The sequence below is a fragment of the Sciurus carolinensis genome, chromosome 4, assembly GCF_902686445.1.
Source record: "Sciurus carolinensis chromosome 4, mSciCar1.2, whole genome shotgun sequence".
Lineage (NCBI taxonomy): Eukaryota > Metazoa > Chordata > Mammalia > Rodentia > Sciuridae > Sciurus > Sciurus carolinensis.
Window position 1 is genome coordinate 14,250,217 of NC_062216.1, and position 22,818 is coordinate 14,273,034.

The 22,818-nt window shown below is 48.0% G+C and overlaps 1 protein-coding gene across 1 annotated transcript; it reads right to left on the reverse strand.

The window, feature by feature from the left end:
• Window positions 1-351: 351 nt before the first annotated feature.
• On the reverse strand, window positions 352-22,729 carry R3hcc1 (R3H domain and coiled-coil containing 1). The gene is made up of 9 exons (XM_047549638.1): window positions 22,628-22,729; window positions 7,015-7,125; window positions 6,574-6,701; window positions 6,064-6,201; window positions 4,752-5,367; window positions 3,263-3,432; window positions 2,081-2,151; window positions 1,341-1,436; window positions 352-1,244 (listed from the first exon to the last, which is right to left on the reverse strand). Exons 1-9 carry the CDS (start codon window positions 22,727-22,729, stop codon window positions 1,168-1,170), a joined length of 1,509 nt encoding a protein of 502 aa, XP_047405594.1. The 3' UTR covers window positions 352-1,167.
• Window positions 22,730-22,818: the final 89 nt, after the last annotated feature.

The window sequence follows — 22,818 nt, forward strand, 5'->3', positions numbered from 1 at the left end:
TGGGACTACAGATGGCACAGCACCCCCTAGTGTCCTGCTGCAGACAATCACACCTCAAAGCAATCAGTAGAACAACTTTAAAGCTTTTATTTCTTTTTTCCCTCAATTTCTGGAACTAGACAAACTAAAGCCATCACACCCTGCAGTGAAGCTCCAACAGTGGCGTAGGGCTGTCCCCGTGTCTGTAAAGGCTTCTGGTGTTGGGACTCGGGCCTCAGGGTGGCAGGGCACTGGGGACGGCAGGCCGTTCTTTCTTTCTATGTTGGATTCCCAAGGCCCGGGCCACCAGCCTTCGGGCCACTGCTGCATCTGTCTGTGGCCTTTCCTTCACCAGACGCAGGAGCTCTGAAAGGAAGGTCCCACCAAGAGGGGGTGCTTGGATTCAAGACTGGCTGCTCCTCCCAGCAACAAAGAAGCCCTGGAAGCCACGTGAGCCGACATCTAATTACACGTGTGGGGCCAGAGCCCATTTGGGCTCACGGCAGCCTCCTGCTTGAGAGGCGGGCTGGCCAGGTCTCCAGGCCTCCATGTTCCGGGCTCCCTGCGGAATCCTGACCCAAATCTCTCATCTCTTAGCAACCAGTGGGGATTGGAGGGGTTAATCCTGCCCACCTTCCCAGTTTGTAGGGTCTTGGGTGAGACATCAAGTCAGGATGGGATGTCTGGTGGAGACAGGATATTTATTGTTCCCAAGAAATCTGAGACAAAGATCACATCACCATCCGCAACACAGATGGCCTCAGCTGGCCTTCCCCCTAGGCCTGCTTTGCAGTCATGGAAAACTGGCATCTAAAAGTCCCAGCCATGTGTTCTCCCAGAGAAAACGGCAGGAACTAACATTTACTTGGAACTTTCTTCGTGCCCCTCTTGGCTCTAGGCAGGTCTGTGTGCTCTTTGAGTCAACCCTCCAGTCCATCACATGTAATCTGCTTATTTTACAGAGGAAGAAACTCACAAAGGGACTTCCTTAAGGCCAACTTGAATGAGTGACGGAGCAGGGTCTCACTCAGGGCTGACCCCAAAGCTTAAGCAGTTTTCGTCCCTGCAAGGTATGGTTGCCATGGCCCTCGGAAAGGAAGGCCACGCCTCTCCCTGAGTACTGCCCAGAAGAGGCTGTCACCACGAGGACAAATGCCATAGTACCGGCAGATTCCATGCCCTACAAGGCTACTGCCCTCTGGCTCCCAGGTCCCCTGGGGCAGGATCAAGGTTCCACTGGCTGCTATACCCCAAAGAGCAGGGATCTGAAAGAGGGAAACAGAGAGGGAAGGCACCCTCCTCACCCCCGACCAAACACACACGTGCATGGCCTCCCCATCCAGGGACAAGTGTGTTCTTACTTGGCCTTTGCAAGGCTTTGAGCTTGGACTGCTTGGTTCCCTGCGTGAGAGGCCGGATCTTGAGCATGGGGAACTCCTTGGTCAGGGCGTCGGCAGCTGGGGAAAGAAGAGATCTGGAGAAATCCCCTCCTGCTGCATGAGGCCTTGGGGCCCAGGAGCACACCTGTCACCCAAAACTGAGGCAGCAGCTTCGCGCGCCCAGCCCTAGCTTGGGCAGGACTGCTCTGCCACCACTCTGGCTGGATGACAGACAACAGCCCAGGTCACCTCGAGCTCCAGAGCCCTGCAGATCTGCTTGGGGAAGGCCTACCTGCGCTCTCAGGTAATGCCCCCAGCCCCCAAGGCAGGGCAGCACTGGCCAGACCGCAATTCTCAGCCTGAGTGAGGAGACTCTGCCTTCAAAAGCCCCAGGCTGAGAGCAGACCATCCTTCCGCCACTCGAGATCCCCCAAGGACACCTGCACTCCGCCCCAGTCATGCTGTACTGCAGGGCACCTGGGCTATTCACAGAGGACAACAGGACAGAGTGGGAGGACAGGTCCTTGCCTTCTGCTGTTTTACAGATAAGGAAACTCAGGCCAGGATTGGGGCCGAGCCCAGAAGATGGCCATGGTCACCCCAGCTAGTGCCGGGGAACAGAGCCACGCAGGTCCCCTGCCTCAGGGTGGCCTGCACCTGGAAATGGGTGGCCCTCCCTTCTGATCAGAGAAGGGGCTGAGCCCACCATGAAGCCACCTTACCTGAGGCCAGGCAAGGAAAGATGCCAAGTGCATGAGTGTCATCCACCCACTGAATCTTGAACCCCTTCTCCCTGTGTGGGGAGAAGGCACAGGAGGTTACAGAAGCCAGTGGCCAAAACCTTTTCCCACTGGATCCCGCAGGCAAGTTCCCCCCCACCTGGGATCCTTGAGCACCATGACCTTGAGACAATAATTGCAGCAAGCTTTCTCTTAAGAACATATGATCAGCTTCAGAAAGACAAGGGTCACCCTGTAAGCCCGTCAGGCAGGTCCCCAGGGTCTAGAACTGAAGGAGCCAGGACTTGGAGAGCTCCTGCAGCACAAGGCCAAGGCTGAAGGGGGCGTCCCCCCAGGCACTATCGCAGTCCGGCCGGGGGGTGGGCTCTGCAGCTGGAGACCCAAGGCCTCTGTGGTGGTGGCGTAGGCAGGACCTGAATCAGCCAGTCCAGGACACTCCTGGCCGGCACTCCTCCTATTGCTCCATGGGCTCTGTGCCCGGGAAGGGCAGAAAGCAGCTGTGCCCAGCACCCCTGGTGGTACTGCCCATCCAGCTGAGGACGTCACTGGTGGCCCCATCTGGCCACATCAACGGGGATGGAGAAGAGCATGCCCTCTGGGCTGCCCTTCCAGCTCAGCTGAGAGAGCAAGGGAAGACCCAGGGGGAAAGGGGTTTTACAAAGCCCACACAGGAAAGAGGAGAAGTAAAGGAAGGAAGAGGAGACGAAAAAAGAGCGGTAAAAATGACAGAAGACAGGAGGTTGAATCCAAAGGAATTCAGGGGCACTGTGAAGTCCTGCCGGATATATCCCTCTGGCCCCCATCAGAGCATCCTGAGCCAGTTCCCCCAAAACAGTTCTGGCACGAAGATAGCCCTTGGCCAGCTGCATACTTAACTGCCCAGTTGGCAGGGCTGCTATATACTGAGGGATGATGGAAAGCCTCCTGGTCCCAGCAAAGGAGTCGATAATCAAAGTGCCTGCTCTCCCCTCTCCCCTGCCCCAGCCACAGTCGGGCTGACCTGCTCCAGAGTAGGAGCCCAGGCAACACACCCACAGTCTGTCTGTCCTTCGTAGCCTTAGGTACTTGGGGTGTGGGTGGGGATGAGGGCAGAAAAAAAAGGGCTATCCCAGCTCCCCTCCGGAAGGCAATACCCTGCCTCCCCTGCCACCTGCTGGCACTCACTGGAACTCAGAAAATGTCGCCATTAAGTCCTCAGTCTTGAGCTCTGGTTCAAAGTCATAGATCTCCACCACGTGGGCAAATTCCTTCCCTGGCAGCTCCTCTGCGAAGGAGGCCGTGTCCAGGTGGATCCTCTCGATCTGAATCTCCTTCTCAGTCAGCTTGTCTGTGATCTGGGAGCAATGGGACCCTTTGGCAATGGGAGCTCTGACACACAGGACCCCAAATGACTGGCTTAAAACCACCCTGGCAGTTCTGCAGGCAGGAGGAAGCCCCGCTGGCAGGAGTCTGAATGGCAGCAGGCCCCAGAGTGGAGGACCAGTCAGGACTCAGGAGTTTTAGGGGTGCGCACTTGGTTTTACAGAGTCCCCACCGGGGACTGGCACCTGCACAGATTATGTCTCACATAATTCTGAAAAGTATATTCTATACGCCCACTTTACAGATGGGGAAGCTGAGGGGCAAAGAGGTAGGCAGTTTTGCCCACAGTTGCAGTTAGTAAAAGACAGAGCTGGGAAAGACCAGGATCTTTCCTTCCCTTATTTATGATAAGCTATTTAAGCGAGTCCTTTTGGTCTGCAATCCTCAGGTTCAAAGTAGCAGTCCAAGATGCCCACACTTCCAACCAGCCCCACGGCCCATCTCGAGCAGAAACATGGTTCCAAGGAAATACGACTGTAAGACCCAGGCAGGAGAGTGATTTTTCATAGTGCATGAACAGCACTTGCACATTCTGTCTGGGGCCTTGCAAACCTGTTCCTTTCTTTTTTTCTTAGAGGAGGAAACAGACTTAGAAAAGCAAAATGAATCTACTCTGATCACTAATGTCTACATTGTTATAATTACTACTTCTCAGATATAAGTAATTCAAAGTCTAGGCTGGAAGGAAATAATCTTTGCCTCTAGGACAGAGAGTTCTAAATGAGTTAGTGAATTAGTGTTGAGTGAATAAATGAATGAAACAGAGATCAGGAATTAAGTATGATATACTCTTAACTATCAGAGGTTTCTAAATTACCTATAGCTAAAAACAGATATGTATGAAAAAAATTTAATTCATTTAAATGTTAGGAAGCATCCATCACTTGGAATGAAGCTTTAAGGAAAAAAAATAATAAAAATAAAAAGATTGTAAAATATGGCTACTATCACAGTGATACTTGTTCTACTCATTCTCTTTGCCAATAGTCCCTTGTAAAAGCTAAGCACCGCTCTGTCCAAAGGACCTAACTCATGTTATGTACTTAGTAGATACTCAATAAACTTAAAAAAAAAAAAAAAAGCAAAGCAAAATGACATGCCTGGGGTCCTAAATCCACACTTCCTCCCCCATGTTTCCTAAGGGACTCCTGTCACCCAGCGCCCATGCCTGAGCCACCCACACACCCGCACATCCCCCACCCTCCACCCCATGACCCTTTGTCCCCGTCCACCTGCAGCCACACCCACCTCACTGCCGCCCTCCCTTTTCTGGGCTCAAGAGCCTCATCACCTCCCGCAGCAGCTCACTGCAATCCTCCTCGGAGCAGCTGCCAGGCTCCTCCTCTTCCTCCTCCTCCTCCTCCTCCTCCTTCTCCTCCGCCTCCTCCTCCACCGGGCTCTGCTCCAGTTGACTCCCATTCCCCTCTTCCAGGGCGGGCTGCTGGCTCGACCCAAGCTGTGTGGCAGCCTCCACCCCGCATCCCTTCCCTGCTGGACTCTCGGGTCCTGGAGGCTCGGTGCCAACTGGCTCCAGCAGTGGCTCATTCTCACAACTTTGACCTGGGTCCTTCAGGTCCTCTGTTCCCTGAGTCATCAACACGGTGAGTCCCTGAAGGGTGTCAGGGTCCCCAGCACCAGCATCTCCAGGCTCTTCAGAGACCCCACCAGCTGGGATTTCTTCCTGGACCACTGGAGTAGAGGTAGCTGCACATTCTTCTTGCCTGCGCCGCACCCGGGGCACATACAGAGGCTGGTCCGGCTTGCGTCCTCGATGCCATCGGCCAGCCCGCACACCTCGGGAGCCAGCAGCCGCTGCCTGGTTTGAGGTGGGCCGAGGACCAGGGTACTTTTTGGGGTGGGAGGCAGAAGTGTGGCAAGGGCCAGAGGGACCATCTGAAATGGGTATCCTGGATCAAGAACAGGAGAAAATTATCTAAAGAGTCTTTGGGCCCACAGGAAAATGGCTGACTGGAGCCAATTTTCATTCAGGCACGAAGTTCTCAAGTCAGCATTAGGCAAAACTCAAACTGACCCTTAAAAATCCCTTGGAAAGATACCATCGTAGAGACAGAATGCCATCTCTCACCAGCCCAAAGCAGCCGGCTTGTCCTCAGGCGCTACTCATTAAATTAAGGGACAGCTGAATGTTTGGTTATACAACTCATAAGGCAAATACTTGCTTTTAGGAGCCACATTATTAGGAAAGCATGTGACTTTAAACACTACGATCAGAGTCACTATAAGATGCTCATCCTGTGAGCTGCACATGGGAACAGAGATGGCTAGCAGGCTGGCAGGTGCTTCCAGGTGCCATGGTCTCTCTGGGGCCCATGCTCACCAAGAATGAGGGGCAGACCCAGCCTCACTATTTAAATTGTTCTTGATCTCATCTGTCCCCAAATGAACAACTGAATTTGCCAAGTGAGTTCCATGAATAAAGCATGTCAACTGCTGAAACAAAAGGCAAGGCTATCTTGGGACTAGGAATTGGGGGGGCCCCCACCTAGCCCTGCTTCCTGTCAAACTCCACCCTCCCAGGGGCTGGTCAGCTGACCCAGCACCCACAAGGAACTGAGGCCCCTCCAAGGCAGCAGGATACACACCTGATGTCCTGGTGACAGATCACAGTCCTCCTCTTCCAGCCCTCCCCAACAGAGAAGCTGCTCAAGAGATCAAAATTCTCTGCTGTTCTGTGAATCAGATACCGCAGGCGGCTGGAGAGTGGGGGGAAAAGAAGAACCCTAGGAAGGGAACAGAAGAAGTCCTGAGCAGGTGCTTCCAGGACCTGGCTCCTACCTGGTCCACCCCCAGGCTAACAGTGGCTTAACCCCAGGCTCCTTCTGCCCCATTGGGTCCCCAGGTAGGATGCAAACGACCGGAGCACAGGTGATCACCAGGAGCTAGTGATCCCAACCCCACTCTTGGGCAGGCCTCTTCAGTCTTGGGGTGATGCTCAGAATTACAATGGAAAGATGCGGTTGGAGGCCCAGGGTCAATGTAAAGACAAAAGGCCAAGGCCAGCTGCCAGTCAGCTACCTGGGTGCAGCATGGCGGGGAAGGGACAAACCCTGCCCTTCCTAGCATCAAAGGACTCCCTCACATCCCCCACATACTTTGACAGCTGCTTCTGCAGCAGGAAACGGTCCAGTTCCTCCTGGACCCGGTGGACAAAGTCATTCTCGGCCGAGGAGAGGAAAACACCGTCCAAGCAGAGAAGGGCCAGGGTGACGGGTGGGAGAGCCTGTAGGGGGACAGACAGGGCCGGGGATCAGAGTACAGGACCAAGGCCCGCCCACGGCCCGAAATGTCGGTGCCCAAAAGGTCTCAGATGCTTTCGGGCCCAGGGTCTCTTCTTTGGCAACTGAGGAGTCAGGCCCGGAGGCAGAGGAGGCCGTGCCGGGTCTCCCGCCCTGGGTGGACAGGGAGGGTCTCCGGGCTCTGGCCTCGCACCGGCGCTGCGCTCCCTGGTTCCGACTCACGCGCGCCGCCCAGTCGCCCTCCCCGCCCCCGAGCCAGGGGACCCGGGCATGAGCCCCCAGGTCCGCAGCACTCACCACGGCCGCCCTGCGCGTCGCCGCCGCTGTCGGGGTCCACAAGGGCCTGCGCGCCCCCACTCGCCTGCGAAAGTCCCCGGCCTCGGCGGGGCCGCAGCGCCACCGCGCGGCCTGGGGGACGTATAGCAGGAGCAGCAAAGGGACGTGTTCTTGTTACCTATGAAGGCGAGGACGCACCTGCCACTCACACGAACTTCACCGCCTTCTTCCGAACGACGTGACTAGGTAATATATTCACTGGAAAACCGAGACGCACAAAGGTGAAGTGACTTGTCCAAAGTTGCACCGGTGGTAAATTCTAGAGTCTTGCTCTGAGCAAAGGTGGATCTGATTCCAAAGTCGGTTCTGTATTTTCCCCCCTGTAACCTAGATAGGGGCAGCGCTAGGTTTTTTCGATTTTAGGTTTCCCTCCGCAGGGAACTAAAAGAAGAATAAAGAGGAAGCCGCCTTGGAGCACCAGGTATTTGGGCACCCTTCGCCCATCACTGCCCTTCCTTCTTCCTTAGAGGGGACCTGCTAAGAGCTCTAATTCACACCAGGCGAGTCGCTGGCAAAGTGCTTGCCTACTGGGCACCTAGACAGAACCACCACTAGCATGATTTGCAGGTCGACTTATGTTGCTCTGCCCAATCCAGTAGCCTTTCCTGTGCCCACCTTAAATGGGACTTCAAGTTCTTGCTATTAGACAGTCTGTAGGATGGATTACTATCATGTAGGAGACCAGGATTGGAATCCTGTTCCCTGAAAGTTTTAAAATGTAAATCCCTGGTCATCCTGAATCCAGAAGTCCACAGCAGCTCAGAACAAAGCAGGAACCTGAGTTAAGAGCACCTAAGACCCAGAGTTGGGTCCAGGGTGGGACAGTCTGAATGGGCCCTGCAGTAGAGTACAGGCAGGGTAGTGCGGGAGGGCTGCCCCTGCAAAGGCCAACTGGGAAAGAAGACGTAGGTGTGGAGAAATGGAGAAAAGGAAAATGCATTTTGCTTTCACAAATTTTCCCAAAGTGTTTCTAAAAGGGACAGTGACATGTTGCCATACTTACAAAAGCTCAATTCCTGATATCTATCAACAAGAATTAAAAACTATCTAAAGACAGTAAGTGCAGAGAGAAATAACAAGTATCCTTTCTGGGTGTGGTTGTGAGAGGAGACTTGACAGATCCCAATGCCCAATCAGAGGGCCTCCAGCTCCCAGGACAAAGGAAGAACAGGGACACGGTACGCATTCTGATGAGTACCCCACTCATGCTCTAAGTTGACTCCACAGAAGCAGAAGCAGGCCTCAAGATGCCGTTGTTGTATCTGATCAGGCTTCCTTGACTGCAGGGACGAAACAGAAACAAGCCTACCTGGCAGCTAGGGACCAGGTAGGACCTAGCAAAAAGTCCATGCTGTCTCAGAAACAAAGGCCCAACTTCCTCAGCAAAATGTCCATTTCTTACCCTAGTAGAGACACAAACCCCAAACCTGGGAAACAAGTCACGCTCCCTCCTCTTTAGAACTAGCCCGTGACAGAGGTGTTCAACAAATTCCAAGTGTCAAAGTAGAAACAAAGTAATCAGAGGAGGGCTGCCCATGACCCTCATTCCTGTCACACAATACTTCAGGTAACTCAAAGGCTCATAGGTAAAAAAAGGTACCAGCATCCAGGCTCCACCAGGCGTTGATAGGTAACAGGATCAAAGTGCTTCTATGCACACAATTTGGGGGCAAATAGCAGGTGAATGCTCTCAAGGTGAGCAAACAAGAAGCAGCAGCACAAAGGGTCTGCAGAATTTCTACAGCTAGAGCCTAGCAGAAAAAAATAGAAAGCAAGAGCGTCTGAGACAATTTGTTGAAAAAGCAGAAGCAATTTTCAATGAATAACTGCTTCATATTCTCCAGGAAGACAAAAAAGCCTGGCACCCAGCTTCAGTGAAAAAAGGATGGATGGAGCGAGGGAGAGATGTCAACGACATCATCAGGTACCTCCGACTGGAGTTGGCACTTGTGGTCGAGTTAAATGAAGATTACTGCTGTTTACTAGGAGTAACAGCTGCATGAACCACGCTCATTGAATCTTTGCAGAATCCCTTTAGGTGACAGTTGTCACCCGCAGTGCAGGAGTATGCACCGAGGTTTCAACCCAGAGGCACTGACTATGGAGTGCAGAGTTGGCCTCAAAACCCAGCTCTCACCTGGCTGCCACACCCCTGCTCTGAGACACCCAAGATTAAGATGCTCCACCTCTAGAATGTCATCAGAAGCCTCTTGACACTGTGGCCCATAGCCACACGTAGAAGTCAGGAACTCGATGAACTAGGTGAAGCCGTCAGTGGGAGAAACTGGGTTTGAGGTGTAGCATTTCAGCCCACATGGGACCCATGACCAAAAAATGATGAAAGGCGACCTGGGGTGGCAAGTGGTCACATCGGAAAGGAGGGACCTGGAGTCCCCTGCTGCCTTAGCGACTCTGGGACAACTTCCCTTGCCTGGGGCAGCTGTGTCCCAGGCTCACACCTCCTGACTCTGGCAACCTCGACCTATCTGAGAAGATGCTAAGGACACTTGAAGTGTCCTTTGAACCCCAGGAAGATTAAATTGAAGAATATTCAGTTTATGTTTGTTATTTAAAGTCCTTGCAATGTTTTCATGGTTTTGGCATATTATAGAATCTTTCAGACACAATGAACAGTGATTCCAGTTTTACAAATGAAATGGATCTTGTACTTCCAAATGGGCTAGAAGATGGCTAGATTCATAAGAGAACTGATCTTACGATATTTTAAGATTTATAAGAGTTGTTTGAAATCAGCACATAGGAAGGATTTGCTTCATGGCCTACTGGGTGGGTCATTTGACGTGTTTGAAAAGAAAATCAGAACTTCTGGGAAGATGGAGGAGACATTCTTTTCCTTGTTTTTTACACTAACTGCACTGAAGAGTCTAGACATTAAATATTAAATAAGCTCAGGGAGATCTCAAAGGTAGAGAGAAGAGGGCACCCAGCTAGGGCCTTGGGGGCCAAAGAAAGATAACGTGATAAGTTCCCTGAATCTTCTTTGTACCTCAAATCCCAGGACCCGGAGATTAGAGAAGCCAGAAACTCAGAAACACCGACAGACACAAACCCAAAACCACACGGAAAACAAGACCTCAACAAAAGCCGGTTTCCTTTGAGCAAAGTACCAGGAAAGGAGCAACCTCGCAAGACAGAGAGCTTTGAGAAAAGGATCTCTCTGTGCCAGCCATACCCCTCAGCCTGCAGGAGGGAAGGTCAAGTGGGAATTGTCACCCCCAGCTGGTGTCATGAGCACCACACTTGGTGTCATGACGTGACACCAGAGAGGGCCAAGTTGGGATCTGGTACTATCATTCTCTCCAGGCAGTCACGGCCCCTGCAGTGTCACTAGAGACTCCCAGGGACCTGGACCTCCACCCTCAGGGTTGGTATCAGAGGAGGCCGAGGGGACAGGAGGACTTCCACCATTGATCAAGAAGCCACCTGCCGGCATAGTGCCAGTGGAGGCCACCTGAGCAGACACTCCTCCACCCAGCATCTGTAGGGGTCTGGTGGGGGCAGGGGTGGGGATCCCCCACCCAGGGCCTGAAGGGAGTGGAGTGGGGAACCTAGACTTCAGCAAACAAGAGAGGAGGAAGAAAATACAAAATGAGCAGAAATCAAGAAAACTGCAGAGAAAATTGACAAAAATTTGCCGACCCCTTGAAAAGATCAATAAAACTTTAAAACCTAACAATAAAACTGATATGGGGAGCAGAGCGGGGTGAGGAGAAAAGACAAATCACTATTATGAGGAATAAAACGGGTTATCATTGCAGAACCTGCGGACCACCAGAGAAGCATAAGGAAATACACAATGTACAACTTTGCACACATATAGTTGACAACTTAGTGAAAAAAATCCCATCCTAAATGTTGCTTTGTCTACTCCATTTATATAAACTTTCGAAAGAGCAACAGTTTAAAAATGAAGAACAGGTTAGTGGTCCCCAGGGTTAGGGTTAGGGGTTGGGGGTGGGGAGGGGAGGGTGATCCCAGAGAAGAGGTAGTAGGGAGGGGTGTGACGCAGGAGTCACAGGAGGAAATGTACTCCAGTCTTGCCTGGAGTGGTTGATACAAGAACCTACACATGTGATCAACTCCCATCAAGCTAAACACACTCACGAGCACGAGTCCAAGTCAAAAGGGATACTGTGAAGATCATACTGATGAAAAAGTATCTTGGTTGTGATATTATACTAAACCTGGCAAGATTTACCACTGGAAGATGGGGTGAAGAACACACGGGATCTCTCTGTATTATTTCTCACAATTGCACATGACTCTACAACTGTCTCAATGATGATTTCAATTTAAAAAAGGAAAACCAAATATATCAAATTTCTAAGTACAGTTGAAGTATCTACTAATGATAAATATGGAGAAACTAGAACCAAAGTTTTAAGTGAAATTTGTTTTGTCATCTGGAACCATAGTGTTTCTCATTCTACATGAAATATGTTAGATCTATAAGCAAAATTATTATATTTGTTAATCAAATTTTAAAATTTAATGAAAACTAGGTATTTAGACTTATTTTTATAAACTAATATAACTTTAAAAATCTAAATAATTGTAAGAAGTCTTTTGTAAGTAAGTCACTCCCAGACATTACAAAAAAAAAAAAAAACCTACATAAAAAACTACATGAAAACCCAAGAAAAAGGCAAAGAGATTAAAACAGTTCAAGAAAGATATGAATGGATCAGGCTGTATTGGAGATTCAATACTGAAATAATTAATATGCCTGAGAAAGAAAATTACCGGAGCAGGAAAAAACAAAAGGCAACAATATTTTCTTTCAACAGAAGAAAACATGAATCTGTAGATTAAAATGTTGTTCCAGAAAATAGTGATGCACATTATGATTTTAAAAAGGTTATCTGATGATTGTGAAAAGACTCTAGCTATATGATGATTTAGGCAGAATCATAAGGGGGAAAAAATCAGCAACTTACAGATTTTCCTAACAACTCATGCCAGAAGAAAAAGGAATAATATCTGTAGAATTTTCAAAGGAAAACCGTGAGACCAGAAAATTCTAGAGACTGTGATGTCAGTGGAGAGATCTCTCCACCTGTGGTGACCTGGAAGTCATTTCTCACGGAGATTCTGCTTTAGGAGGTAGAGATACCGGGCCTGCCTGAGCAGGAGAGGCCGGGACAGTGCCAGGCAGTTTGCAGAGAACACATATCCTGCAGTTCACCTCTTCAGCTTTTTATAAAATCTACTAATACCTAAAAAGTTCCTCTATTCGGGAATAGATGGCCCAGACTGGCCTCTTTGACGGCCTCCAGTTCTTCACCTCGATTAGAAAAACAAAATTCTCTCTTCCTAACCCAGCATCTTACTCTCTCCTCTTTCATTCATAAATGGCTCCCCTTCCCAGTTTTGGCCTTAGTTCAATGATTAGGACCTCGCAACTCTCTCTTTGGTCCATGTACTTGTGGGTCAGTGCTGTGGTTGGAATATGGTTTGTTTCTCCAAACTCACATGGGAGTGTAATCCCCCACATCTTATGTTAATGGTAGTAAGAGGGTGGAAACTTAATCAGAGTGTGGTGTTTAGAGGTGGAACCCTTGGGAAGAAATTAGATTAGATTAGATCACTTGGGTGTAGCCCCATGATTGAAACCCAGTGACTTTATAAGAAGAGGTAAACATAGAGATACACACACATTCTCACCATGGTGTGTTGCAGCCAAGGGGGGACTTTCACCAGAACCTGTTCATGCTGTTTGGGATTCTAGCCTCCAAAACTGTGAGCTATATAAACCTCTTTTCTTTATAAAGTGTCCTCCATCTGGTATTTCATTATAGTAATGAAAAACTAGATAACTATTTCTGAGTTATGATTTGACATTTATCATCCTGCCTAGAAAACTACTAAAAGTCATAGGCCTAATCAAGAGATGAATAAAAATAAATGACTAACAGCCTGGGGTGTCATGAGAGAAAAGGACTGTAAAGAACATTTGATTTACTTGAAACAGATAAACTGAAGTAATCACAGTAACAAAATGGCATGCACATGTAAATCTCAAATGGAAGGCTATAGGTGTAAAAATACAAAAGCATTTTTCATCATAACAAATGAGGGCAGAAACTCAAGAAAACATTCTACAGTATGAAGAGGGGAGAAGGGCATATAACCATGGCAAAACCAATAAGTGCTATTTTTTTTTCCAAATAACTGACAGAAGTTGGGCAAGTTTGTTATTAAACACAACACTCAACTATATAGAAAAATATAACATGTCAGGAAGAAAAATATCTTTAAAAAATTGGTTATATGAGACAGACATCATTACCCTATGTACATGTATGATTACACAAATGGTATGAATCTACATCGCACACAACCATAGAAATGAAATGGTGTACCCTATTTGTGTTCAATGAATCAAAATTCAGTCTGGAAAATTAAAATAAAATAATAATAATAATTTAAAAATTGGTTATAGAAGTAACACCCAACCCAACTTTTTCAGCAAACCATAGGTGGGATAGTAGAATTATATCAAACATTAAAATGTATTCAAAAAGTAAAATCCTATTATATGTTCCTTACCCAACTCACACCTAAAACGACTCTGCAAATTCACTAAAGTTCCTAAATGAAAGTCAAATGCACTGTGCTTAAAGGGGAGACACTCGAGGTGCCATCTTACATTCGGGACTACACCAGGGTATCTCCCAAGGCCTCTGCCATTTGCCACAGGTACTCAAAGGAGCAAAAACTGGAACATTTAGGAGTTTGATGAGATCTGATTATCATTGACTGTGGTTGTTTTAACTAAAAATTCAATAAAATCAATTAATATTTTTCTAAGTAACAGCCATGTCCTAGAGACCCTAGGAGTGAAAGAGTTAAGGCAGAAAAGGGCAGAGGTGGGGAAGGCTGTACAGAAAGGGCAGAACCAGGAACCAAGCTGTGGGAAAGGCAGGGATGGGAGAACCCAGGGGCTAGAGGGAGAGGGAAAGGAGCCCCCGCAGGCCCTGCTCTACCTGATTGGCCTCCACGTGTGCCTCCCAGCTGGGGACAACCCCCACACACCCCCTAGATCTCAGATGCTTTTGTTGTCCCAGTTCCCAAGAGACCATACCCCCAGTCTTGGCTGAGTTCTAGGCTCTTCTTAAAGGGCCAGGGTAAGAGAACCCAAGATGGGGTCAGAGGTCTCCCCAGAGGGCTGCAGGGTTCAGGCTAGTCCTCATCTCAGCCTCCAAGCTTCTGCTGTGGTCTCCTTAAAACAACATGACTTTGCAGATGCTTGAACACCATAATCATCCCTCAGTGCTCACCTAGGGTGAGTTCCAGGATCCCTGTGGATCCTAAGATCTGCAGATAATCAATTCCCTTATATCAAGTGGTGTAGAATTTGTGTAAAACCTACACACATCCTTTCGTATACCTAAATCATCTCTAGATTACTTATAAGAATGAATGCAATGCAAATGCTATGTAAAATGGTTATTCTACTTTATTGTTTAGGGAATAATGACCAAAAAAGATGTCTATACATGTTTGGTACAGATGGAACTAAAAAAAAAAAACAAAACATTTCAATCTGCAGTTGGTTGGCTCCTCCTTGGGTAGGAAGGGCCGACTCTCCTCCATGCCAGGTTTGTTTTTCCTTGTCGAAGAGTCAATCTCCCATCTGTCTGTTGTCCCAGTGTCTCAGGGGATAGAGGGAAAATGAATGTCAGAAATAAACATTAAGCCTTCATAATGACATAGGAAGTGCCTCCATTGACAAGTTTAAGTTGTGAAAAAACATGACACAAATTGATCTTATCTGTTTAATAGACAGTATCAGAAAAAAGTAGAGAAAGAAGATAGACTAAAGTGTGGGCAGTGGTTGTCTCCGACTGCCGCTACTATGGATTTTCTCTTTAGATTTCTGCTCTTCTCACACAAAATTGCCTAAAACATACATGTAGAATACATTTGGTAAAGTTCACAGCATAGCAGATGTCTTGGTCCATGCAGGCTGCTGCAGTAAATTACCATGGACCGGGTGACTTTAAACCACAAACATTCATTTCTCACGGTTCTGGAGGTTGGAAGTTCAAGATCCGGGGGTGGGGGAAGCTCCATTTCCTGGTTCTTAGATGGTACTTCCTGTGCCTTCACATCATGGAGGAGGCCAGGCAGCACTCTCAGTGTCTTTCTGAAGGGCACTGACCCCATTCGTGATGCCGAGCCCTTAGGACCCAATGGCCTCCCCCAAACCCCTGTCTTAATACCACCCCTGGAGGATTAGGAGTCAGCCTAGGAATTTGGGAGGGACATAAACACTCTGGTCGCAGCAGTAGGTGTGTCTTGGTTCCAATTCCCTGCTTTGGACGGGTTCTTGGACTCATCTCTGAAACTGGGTAGTCAGAAATTTCTGTGTCCTTGTGTTTCCCCACCATCCACCTCAGGGCAGCGGTAGCCACAACTCCTCTTTTTAGTGTCTTTTTTCATTTTTGTCCCCTTGAGATTTCTTCTTTTTCTTACAATCTCAGTATTGCATTATTTTCCCCCGGCTTCTTGAAATTGAAATATCTTGTCCAAGATAAAACCTGGTTCTTAACTGGGTGCCCAGGATGGGGTAGCGGTGAGCACAGACTCACCCTGCAAGATGAGTGAATGCAAAGAGAGAAAGGAAAGGAACCTCCCACAAAAGAAGAATTTTGCAAACCATGTGAAAATTTTGTGATAATTTTATAAAGCATGTGTAAAAAAAATTAATGCTAAAGAATTTAAAAGACATACCAGCCAAATGCAAGAGGTGAGCCTTTGTGTATCCACATTGGGGCAGAGTGGTGGCAGAAAGGACATGCTTGATTAAGTCAGGGGTATTTGAATACTGGTTGGACTTCGGGTGATATGAAGAAATGTTCTACTTTTTTGGTATATTTTTGGATATCGTGGTTATGTTTTTTATCCATCAGAAATTCATTCTAAAGTGGGCATGGGTAAAATGATTACGATGCCTTAGATTTGTGTTATGGTTTGGATGTGAGGTGTCCCCCAAAAACTCACCTGTGAGACAATGTAAGAAGGTTCAGAGGAGAAATGATTGGATTTGAGAATCTTAACCTAATTAGTGATTAAATCCTGATTGGATTAACTGGGTAGTAACTGGAGCCTGGTAGGGTGTGGCTGGAGGAGGTGGGAATTTGGATGTGGCTTTGGAATTTATATATACATATATACATATATATATAAAATATATATATAAATATATATAATATATATTATTATATATTATATATAATTATATATTTTATAATATATATACAATTATATATTTTATATATTATATATATAAAAAATATATATAAATTAAGTCAGGGGTATTCAAATATATATTTATATATAAATTATTTATCTACAAATATAAATTATAATTTATATAAATATACAAATATATATATATATATTTGTATATTTGTATCTGGCAAGTGGAGTCTCTCTCTGCTTCCTGATCAGAAGGTGCATCCCTCCACCACATCCTTCTGCCATGATGTTCAGCCTCACTTTGAGCCCTGAGGAATGGAACCGGCCTTCTATGAACTAAGACCTCTGAAACTGTGAGCCCTCAAATAAACCTTTCCTCCTCTATGATTACACTGGTCAGATCATTTAGTCACAGTAGTGAAAGAACTGGCTAAACAATTTGCTGTAAAATGTTCCTGCTGGGGAGCAGAGAAGAAAAGCTCAACAAAGTGGAACAAGATTGGAAAAGGTTGGTAATCACCGAAACCAGCAACATGGACGTCATTCTCTGTCCTATTGTACGTAGTTGCCGTTTTCTATAAAAAGAAGTTTGATTTTTTCAGGCCAAACTAAAGTTCCTAGAAACAATACTAAGATAGGTGGGCTTGAAATTCAGTGTGTACCTGGAACATGTCTAGGTCCTTGTCTGGGAAAATGGAGGCACCAAAGAATTTTAGAATGTGTTAGAAAAATGTATAGTCAAAACTATATGCTCAAAATTTGAGGTAAATCCATAAAGACTAGAAACACAGTCTATAGTTTCTAAAGCATCACAGGAACATAGTAATGATAAGAAACTGTATTCAACATAAGAGCACAAAGGAAGAAAAATAGAAGCAAAGGAAAAGGACAAGTGACAAAGTAGTTTTAATAAAGAAAACCCATACTTTTACATTAACAAAGCAAAACAAGAGGGGTAGTAAGAAAAGTACATGCAACAATTTAAAAAAAGAATGAGAATTTGACCCCAGCCCTGCCTACCTTTTTGGTTCGTTTGTTACTTCCACAATCCCACAGTGCTGGGGACTCGAACCCGGGCCTCCAGCATGAGAGGCAGGCATTCTACTAGGTGGGCTATATGGCCTGCAGTCCTGCCTACCTTTTTGAAAATGAATTTGCAAGCAGAAAGTAGATTGTATGTGTTATGGTTTGGATGTGAGGTGTCCCCCAAAATTTCACGTGTGAGACAATGCAAGAAGGTTCAGAGGACAAATGATTGGGTTGTGAACAAATTAGTGAATTAATTCCCTGATAGGGATTAACTGAGTGGTAACTGAAGGCTGGTTGGTAGGGTGTGACTGGAGGAGGTGGGCCTTGGAGGCGTGGCTTTGGGATATATACTTGTATCTGGCAAGTGGAGTCTCTCTCTCTGCTTTCTGATCAGCTTGTGAGCTATTTCCTTCTGCCACACTCTTCCGCCATGATGTCCTGCCTCACCTTGAGCCCTGAGGAATGGAGCCTGCTGTCTATGGACTGAGACCTCTGAAACTGTGAGCCCCCAAATACACTTTTCCTCCTCTACAGTTGTCCTGTGCTTTTAGTCACAGCTGTGAAAACGTTGACTAAAATAGTATGTCCTAGAAGAATTGGGTCAGAAGAAGTTTTCATGGAAATCTAGACTCTCCTTTGCTTAATCCTTTATATCTTCATTTTTTTCCTGGAGCTATAGATCCAGCCCCAAGCCACTTGCATGCCAGGCAAGCACCTCTCCTCTACTACTGAGCTACCTCCCCAGCCCTGCCTTCACCTTCCTACAGATCAACATTTGATTTTGTAAATTTTTATGTTTATTTTAACCTGAAGTCCTTCAATAAAACACCAAAGAAGGAAAGAGACAAAGAATATTTTTAAAAGCATATAACAATTCCTCTGTATACAAGTAGTATTGCAAATCAAATAACACAGAAACTTCACTTTAATCTTCTGTCAGACATTGGACATAATTACTGATGAGAGAGGAGAGTCCACAAGCAAACAAAGATATAGAAGTCACCTGGAGGCAGGTGCCTGGAGTTGACAAGGCCTTCAGAACCCACTAAGAGGTCACACGTGTTGAACTGGTGTGCTGGGCACCAGGCCTTGGTGCTTCTACTAACTCAGCTCAGTTAATCTTAACTCAAAGCTAGGGGGGTGTTTGTACTACTGTCATCCCATTTTATAGATAAAGAAATTACAGAGAAAGCAATTTGGCCAACCTTGCAGAGCCAGCACACATTCAACCACTCTGGAGAGGAGAGGCAAAGAGGGTGGGAACCTAGGGTACACACTGCCCCTCAGACAGTCAGTGGTGGAGCACTGGACCGCCCCGTCTACTGCTGTAGGCTTCCTCATCTTTGTCTCTGGCCCCCAATCAGGACCCCACCCAGTTTGTGTCCACCTTTCTGATGTGTCCTGAATACATTCATCACACTCAGGACTAAGAAGGTCAAAACCTGCTTCCTGACTCAAGGGGCTTTTGGTCTAGGTGAGGAGTCCAGCATTAAATAACCCACAGTCAGGTAACAAACCAGGCCCTGAACCAAACCAGGAAGACAGGAAGTGCAGGGCAGTTGGGACGAAAGTCAAGACAAAGTCAGCCCTAGTTAGAGTGGAGAGGAAAGACCTAAAGCCCAGTGTGAACTGAACCTCACCCGACTTTGTACAGAGCCACTGGTGTTTTAAAGGAGGAATGTGGAGAAGGAGGGGGCGAGCTGGGCAGAGTAGAACCAGGGAAGTGAACATTTTAAAAAGCAGATGGTGGTGGTTGGTTCACATGAGACACGTGGTTGGAAATTGACATTTGTCAAAGTTAGGCTCCTGCGCTCCCACGTAGACTTCGAGACAGGGGGACCCCACCTTCAAGTGTTGACTGCGAGAAACAGTAAATTCCTGGGCAGCCTTGAGCTTTCCCATGCAGGTTTTCTGTGTGGTGGCTGGGGTGATCCTAGGGATGGGACTTGAGCTGTCAGAAACCATGTCAGTGTTTATTCAAGTCTTCACAGGCCCAGACAAAGGTGCAGGGGACAAGAGGACTCACAGGGCCTGCCCAGAGTATGTCAGGGAGAGATTATGGTGAGGTGGGCAGAGAGGGACAGTTCCGCGGAAGTGGAGCCAGAGTAGGACCTGGAACTCAGAGCTCGGGCAGCCCTGGGGCTTCATCTCTGTCTCAGGTCCCCGTCCCAGGTCCCCAGAGCTCTTCCTCAATTACCCAGTGTCTAACCCAGAGCCTGCTACGAGGGGCAGAGCTGGCATGCAGGGAAGGCAGATGGCCGTCTTCAGACCCTTCCAAGGCCACTGAGTCTCCTGCAGTCCAGAGTGGACCCTGCGATCTCCTGGCTCCCTCTGCACACCCTCCTCCCTTCAGCAGCCACTGGGCCAGTGGCTGCTATTAGCCAGCCAGGTGCTGACTGCTCGAGAGGCCCCAGACACTCGAGTGGGAATGTTTGACACCCCCAGAGGCCTTCTCAGCCATCGGCGCATGCCCTTGAGGTGGGCTCAACAAATTATCCCCTGGGATCTATTTTTTCACACAGAAACAGGTTCTGCAAATGCCCTGCCTCACATCACACCTCCAGAGCCCATGGAACACAAACTCAGCTTTCATGTCTCTGTCTGCTCTGGGTCACCCACAGGAAAGGCCACATTTGTCCCCAGGTAAGAATGAAGGTGGCTCCAAATGCATACCTACCACAGGGACAGCGATTGTACCTCATCCCTGTCCGGGGAACAAGAGAAAAGCCAGACTGGGAACAAACACATTGACCAAAAAGGAAAACCCACAGCATCATTTAGGAAAGTAGATCTTGGTAATTTATTAAAACAGCCGAAACTGCAGGCATTCCATTCCAACTGCAGGCTAATCTGCCTTAGCCATGATCTCAGTATAGTACAGAGCTTAAGTGGTATTGAAGTCTCCATAAAGACAGGTGTATTAGTCAAGGTTCTCTGGAGGAACAGAATCAACAGGAAGTATGATTAGAAAAGGGGATTTAGTAGATTGGTTCACACGATCAGAAGCTGGGTATTCCACAATGGCCATCTGCAGCTGGAGAGCTGGAGGAACCAGCGGCTGCACAGTCCAAGAGGCAGAAGCCCCAGAACAAGAGGGATCAACAGTGCTACCCTAATCCGAGATCAAGGCTTCTGGAAACTCCCTGGAGAATCACTGGCAGAGTCCACCCTGGAAGAGTGAAGAAGCGGGAATCTGATATCCTCAGACAATTGAAGCAGCGACCAAGAACCCCTTCAAGTAGAGCAGAGCTTGCATCTGCGTCTGCTTCCTTGTTCTTCCAACTTTTTTCCATCTTATTGGCGGTGCCACCCACACTTAGGGAGGGGCTCCACTTCAGTTCCTATCCCACATGCCAGTCATTCCTAGAAACTCCCTCATGGACACACCCTGAAGCCTCTTAATCATAAGGATCTCTTAATCCAATCAAGATGACAATTCAAATGGACCATTACAACAGGGTTCAGAGGACTTCCAGGGTGGCCAACGTGTGGTAATGGCAGGAGGGTGGCACCCTGGCACCTTCCCTGTACCTTGCCATTTGCACCTCTTCATCCAGCTGTTAATACCCTTTCATAAACGAGTAGGCTTAAGGTAAGTTATTTTGCTGATTAGAAGCCAGGTCAGATAGAAACTGTGGGTAACCTGGGAAGCTCCCACTTGCGATCGTGTCCGAAGGTGGGGGCAGCCTTGCAGGACGGAAGCCTTAACCCATGGGGTCTGCACTAACTGGTTCGAGTCAGAAGAGAGCAAGTTGCAGGGCGCCCAGCTGGCACTGGAGAAGTGGCAGTTGTGGTGCGTCTGGTGTCGGGATGGTCTGCGTCGCCTGCTCACATATCACAGGACAAGGGAGGTGGGTTTGGTTTCCAACTCTTCACAACCTGAGGTGATTCTACCTCACGTCCACCCTCGCTGTCACCACCTCCATCACCGCCAATCCCCAGTGGTAGACGCATATGACTACAGTAGTGAGCGAGAGGGGCTGCCAGGCAGAGCCAGCTCTGGTCAAATGACAAAGTTTGTTTTCAAAGCTTCCACCGAATTCTTTCTCTACCCTGTCCCCTTATACATCTGGCCCTCCCCTTTAAGTCACCGTGCCCACTTCCTCTGTTTTCAGTCATTCATTCTGCAGTGGAAATGTGATGCGGTGTGTTGGCTCTTCAGAGAATATCTGCACATGACGCTTGAGCTTTAGCTGTGCATAAAAACGTTGACCCCGCTTCAAGAATTCAAGGAATGAGTTAAGGTATTTTGGGTCAGGAGCTAGATGCCCAGTCTGATAGGATTTGGGGGTGAGGATTGCCATAATGTAAGATGGGGAAAATCACAGGAATCAAAGAGAAAACCCAGAAATAGTCTAGAGAATTAGAGTCCAGAAAAGTAACAGCAAAGGGTCGTGCATAGCCCACAAGGGCAGACCCCCATCACAGAGGCGACGTCAATTCAGTCCACTCAATACCACAGCTTTTGGCCTCCCAGCCGCTGCACACCAGCCTCCTAACATCTTGGTGCAGCCACACAGTGTGCGTAGAAGTAGCAGAAGTGATGTCCAGGGACAAGGAGCCCCTCACCCTCTCGGACCAGCATAGCTGAGTGTAGACTGCGGGCCACTATTGGAGAAGCAGTGGCCCTCCCCTCAGGCAGGGGAGGAAGTTGACGGTCTCTGTCACAACCCAGGGTTGAGATGAAAGCCTAGTGGAATTTCCTGTTAAATGCAGATCACAGGACGAGGCTGATACCTGTCACTCCAAAAAGGGCATGGTCTCCTCAGTGCAGGGTGGATGCTCAGGGCCAGTGGCAGGGCAGAAAGGCACCAGGCAGCTGAGACTGAAGAGACCAGCAGCATATTAGGACCCCCATGAAGGTAAACCTTGGCTCCAGCACCTTGGAGTTTCTGTTTGTTTTCTTGCTTTTGTATCAGGGATGGAACCCAGGAGCACTTAGCCACTGAGTCACAACCCCAGCCATTTTTAATTTTTGTTTTGAGGCAGTGTCTTGCCAAGTTGCTGAGGCTGGCTTTGAACTTGCAATCCTCCTGCCTCAGCCTCCCAAGTCTCTGGGATTACAGGTGTGCACTACCATGCCACAGAACTCTGATCTTTTGTGGAAGGTGCTGAACTGAGGATTTTCTAGCAGACAAAGAGCAACATGAAACCACCTAAGGAGGCTCATCTAGTCCAGGCCATTTCCTTTCAGCCCGAGTCAGTACTGCACACTTCCCTTAGGGCCTCCCTGTGCAACCCTGTGGACTAGTCTCTCACGAGGTCCCAGGCCTTAGACTCTTCAGATCACTGCTCCCAACCTTTTTCCTGGCTGCCTCACCTGCAGCTGCTTGTCCAGGATCCTGACAGGCTGCAGGTCAGCTCCCGGGCACTCAATCTCTACCCTGTCTCCCCCACAGGGCACGGCAGATACCACGTGCATAACCAGCACTGAGACACGTCAGTGCCAGGCTAAGACAGCACAATCATGTGGGCAGAAGAATTAGGTCATTCACCTAATACAGGGAGATC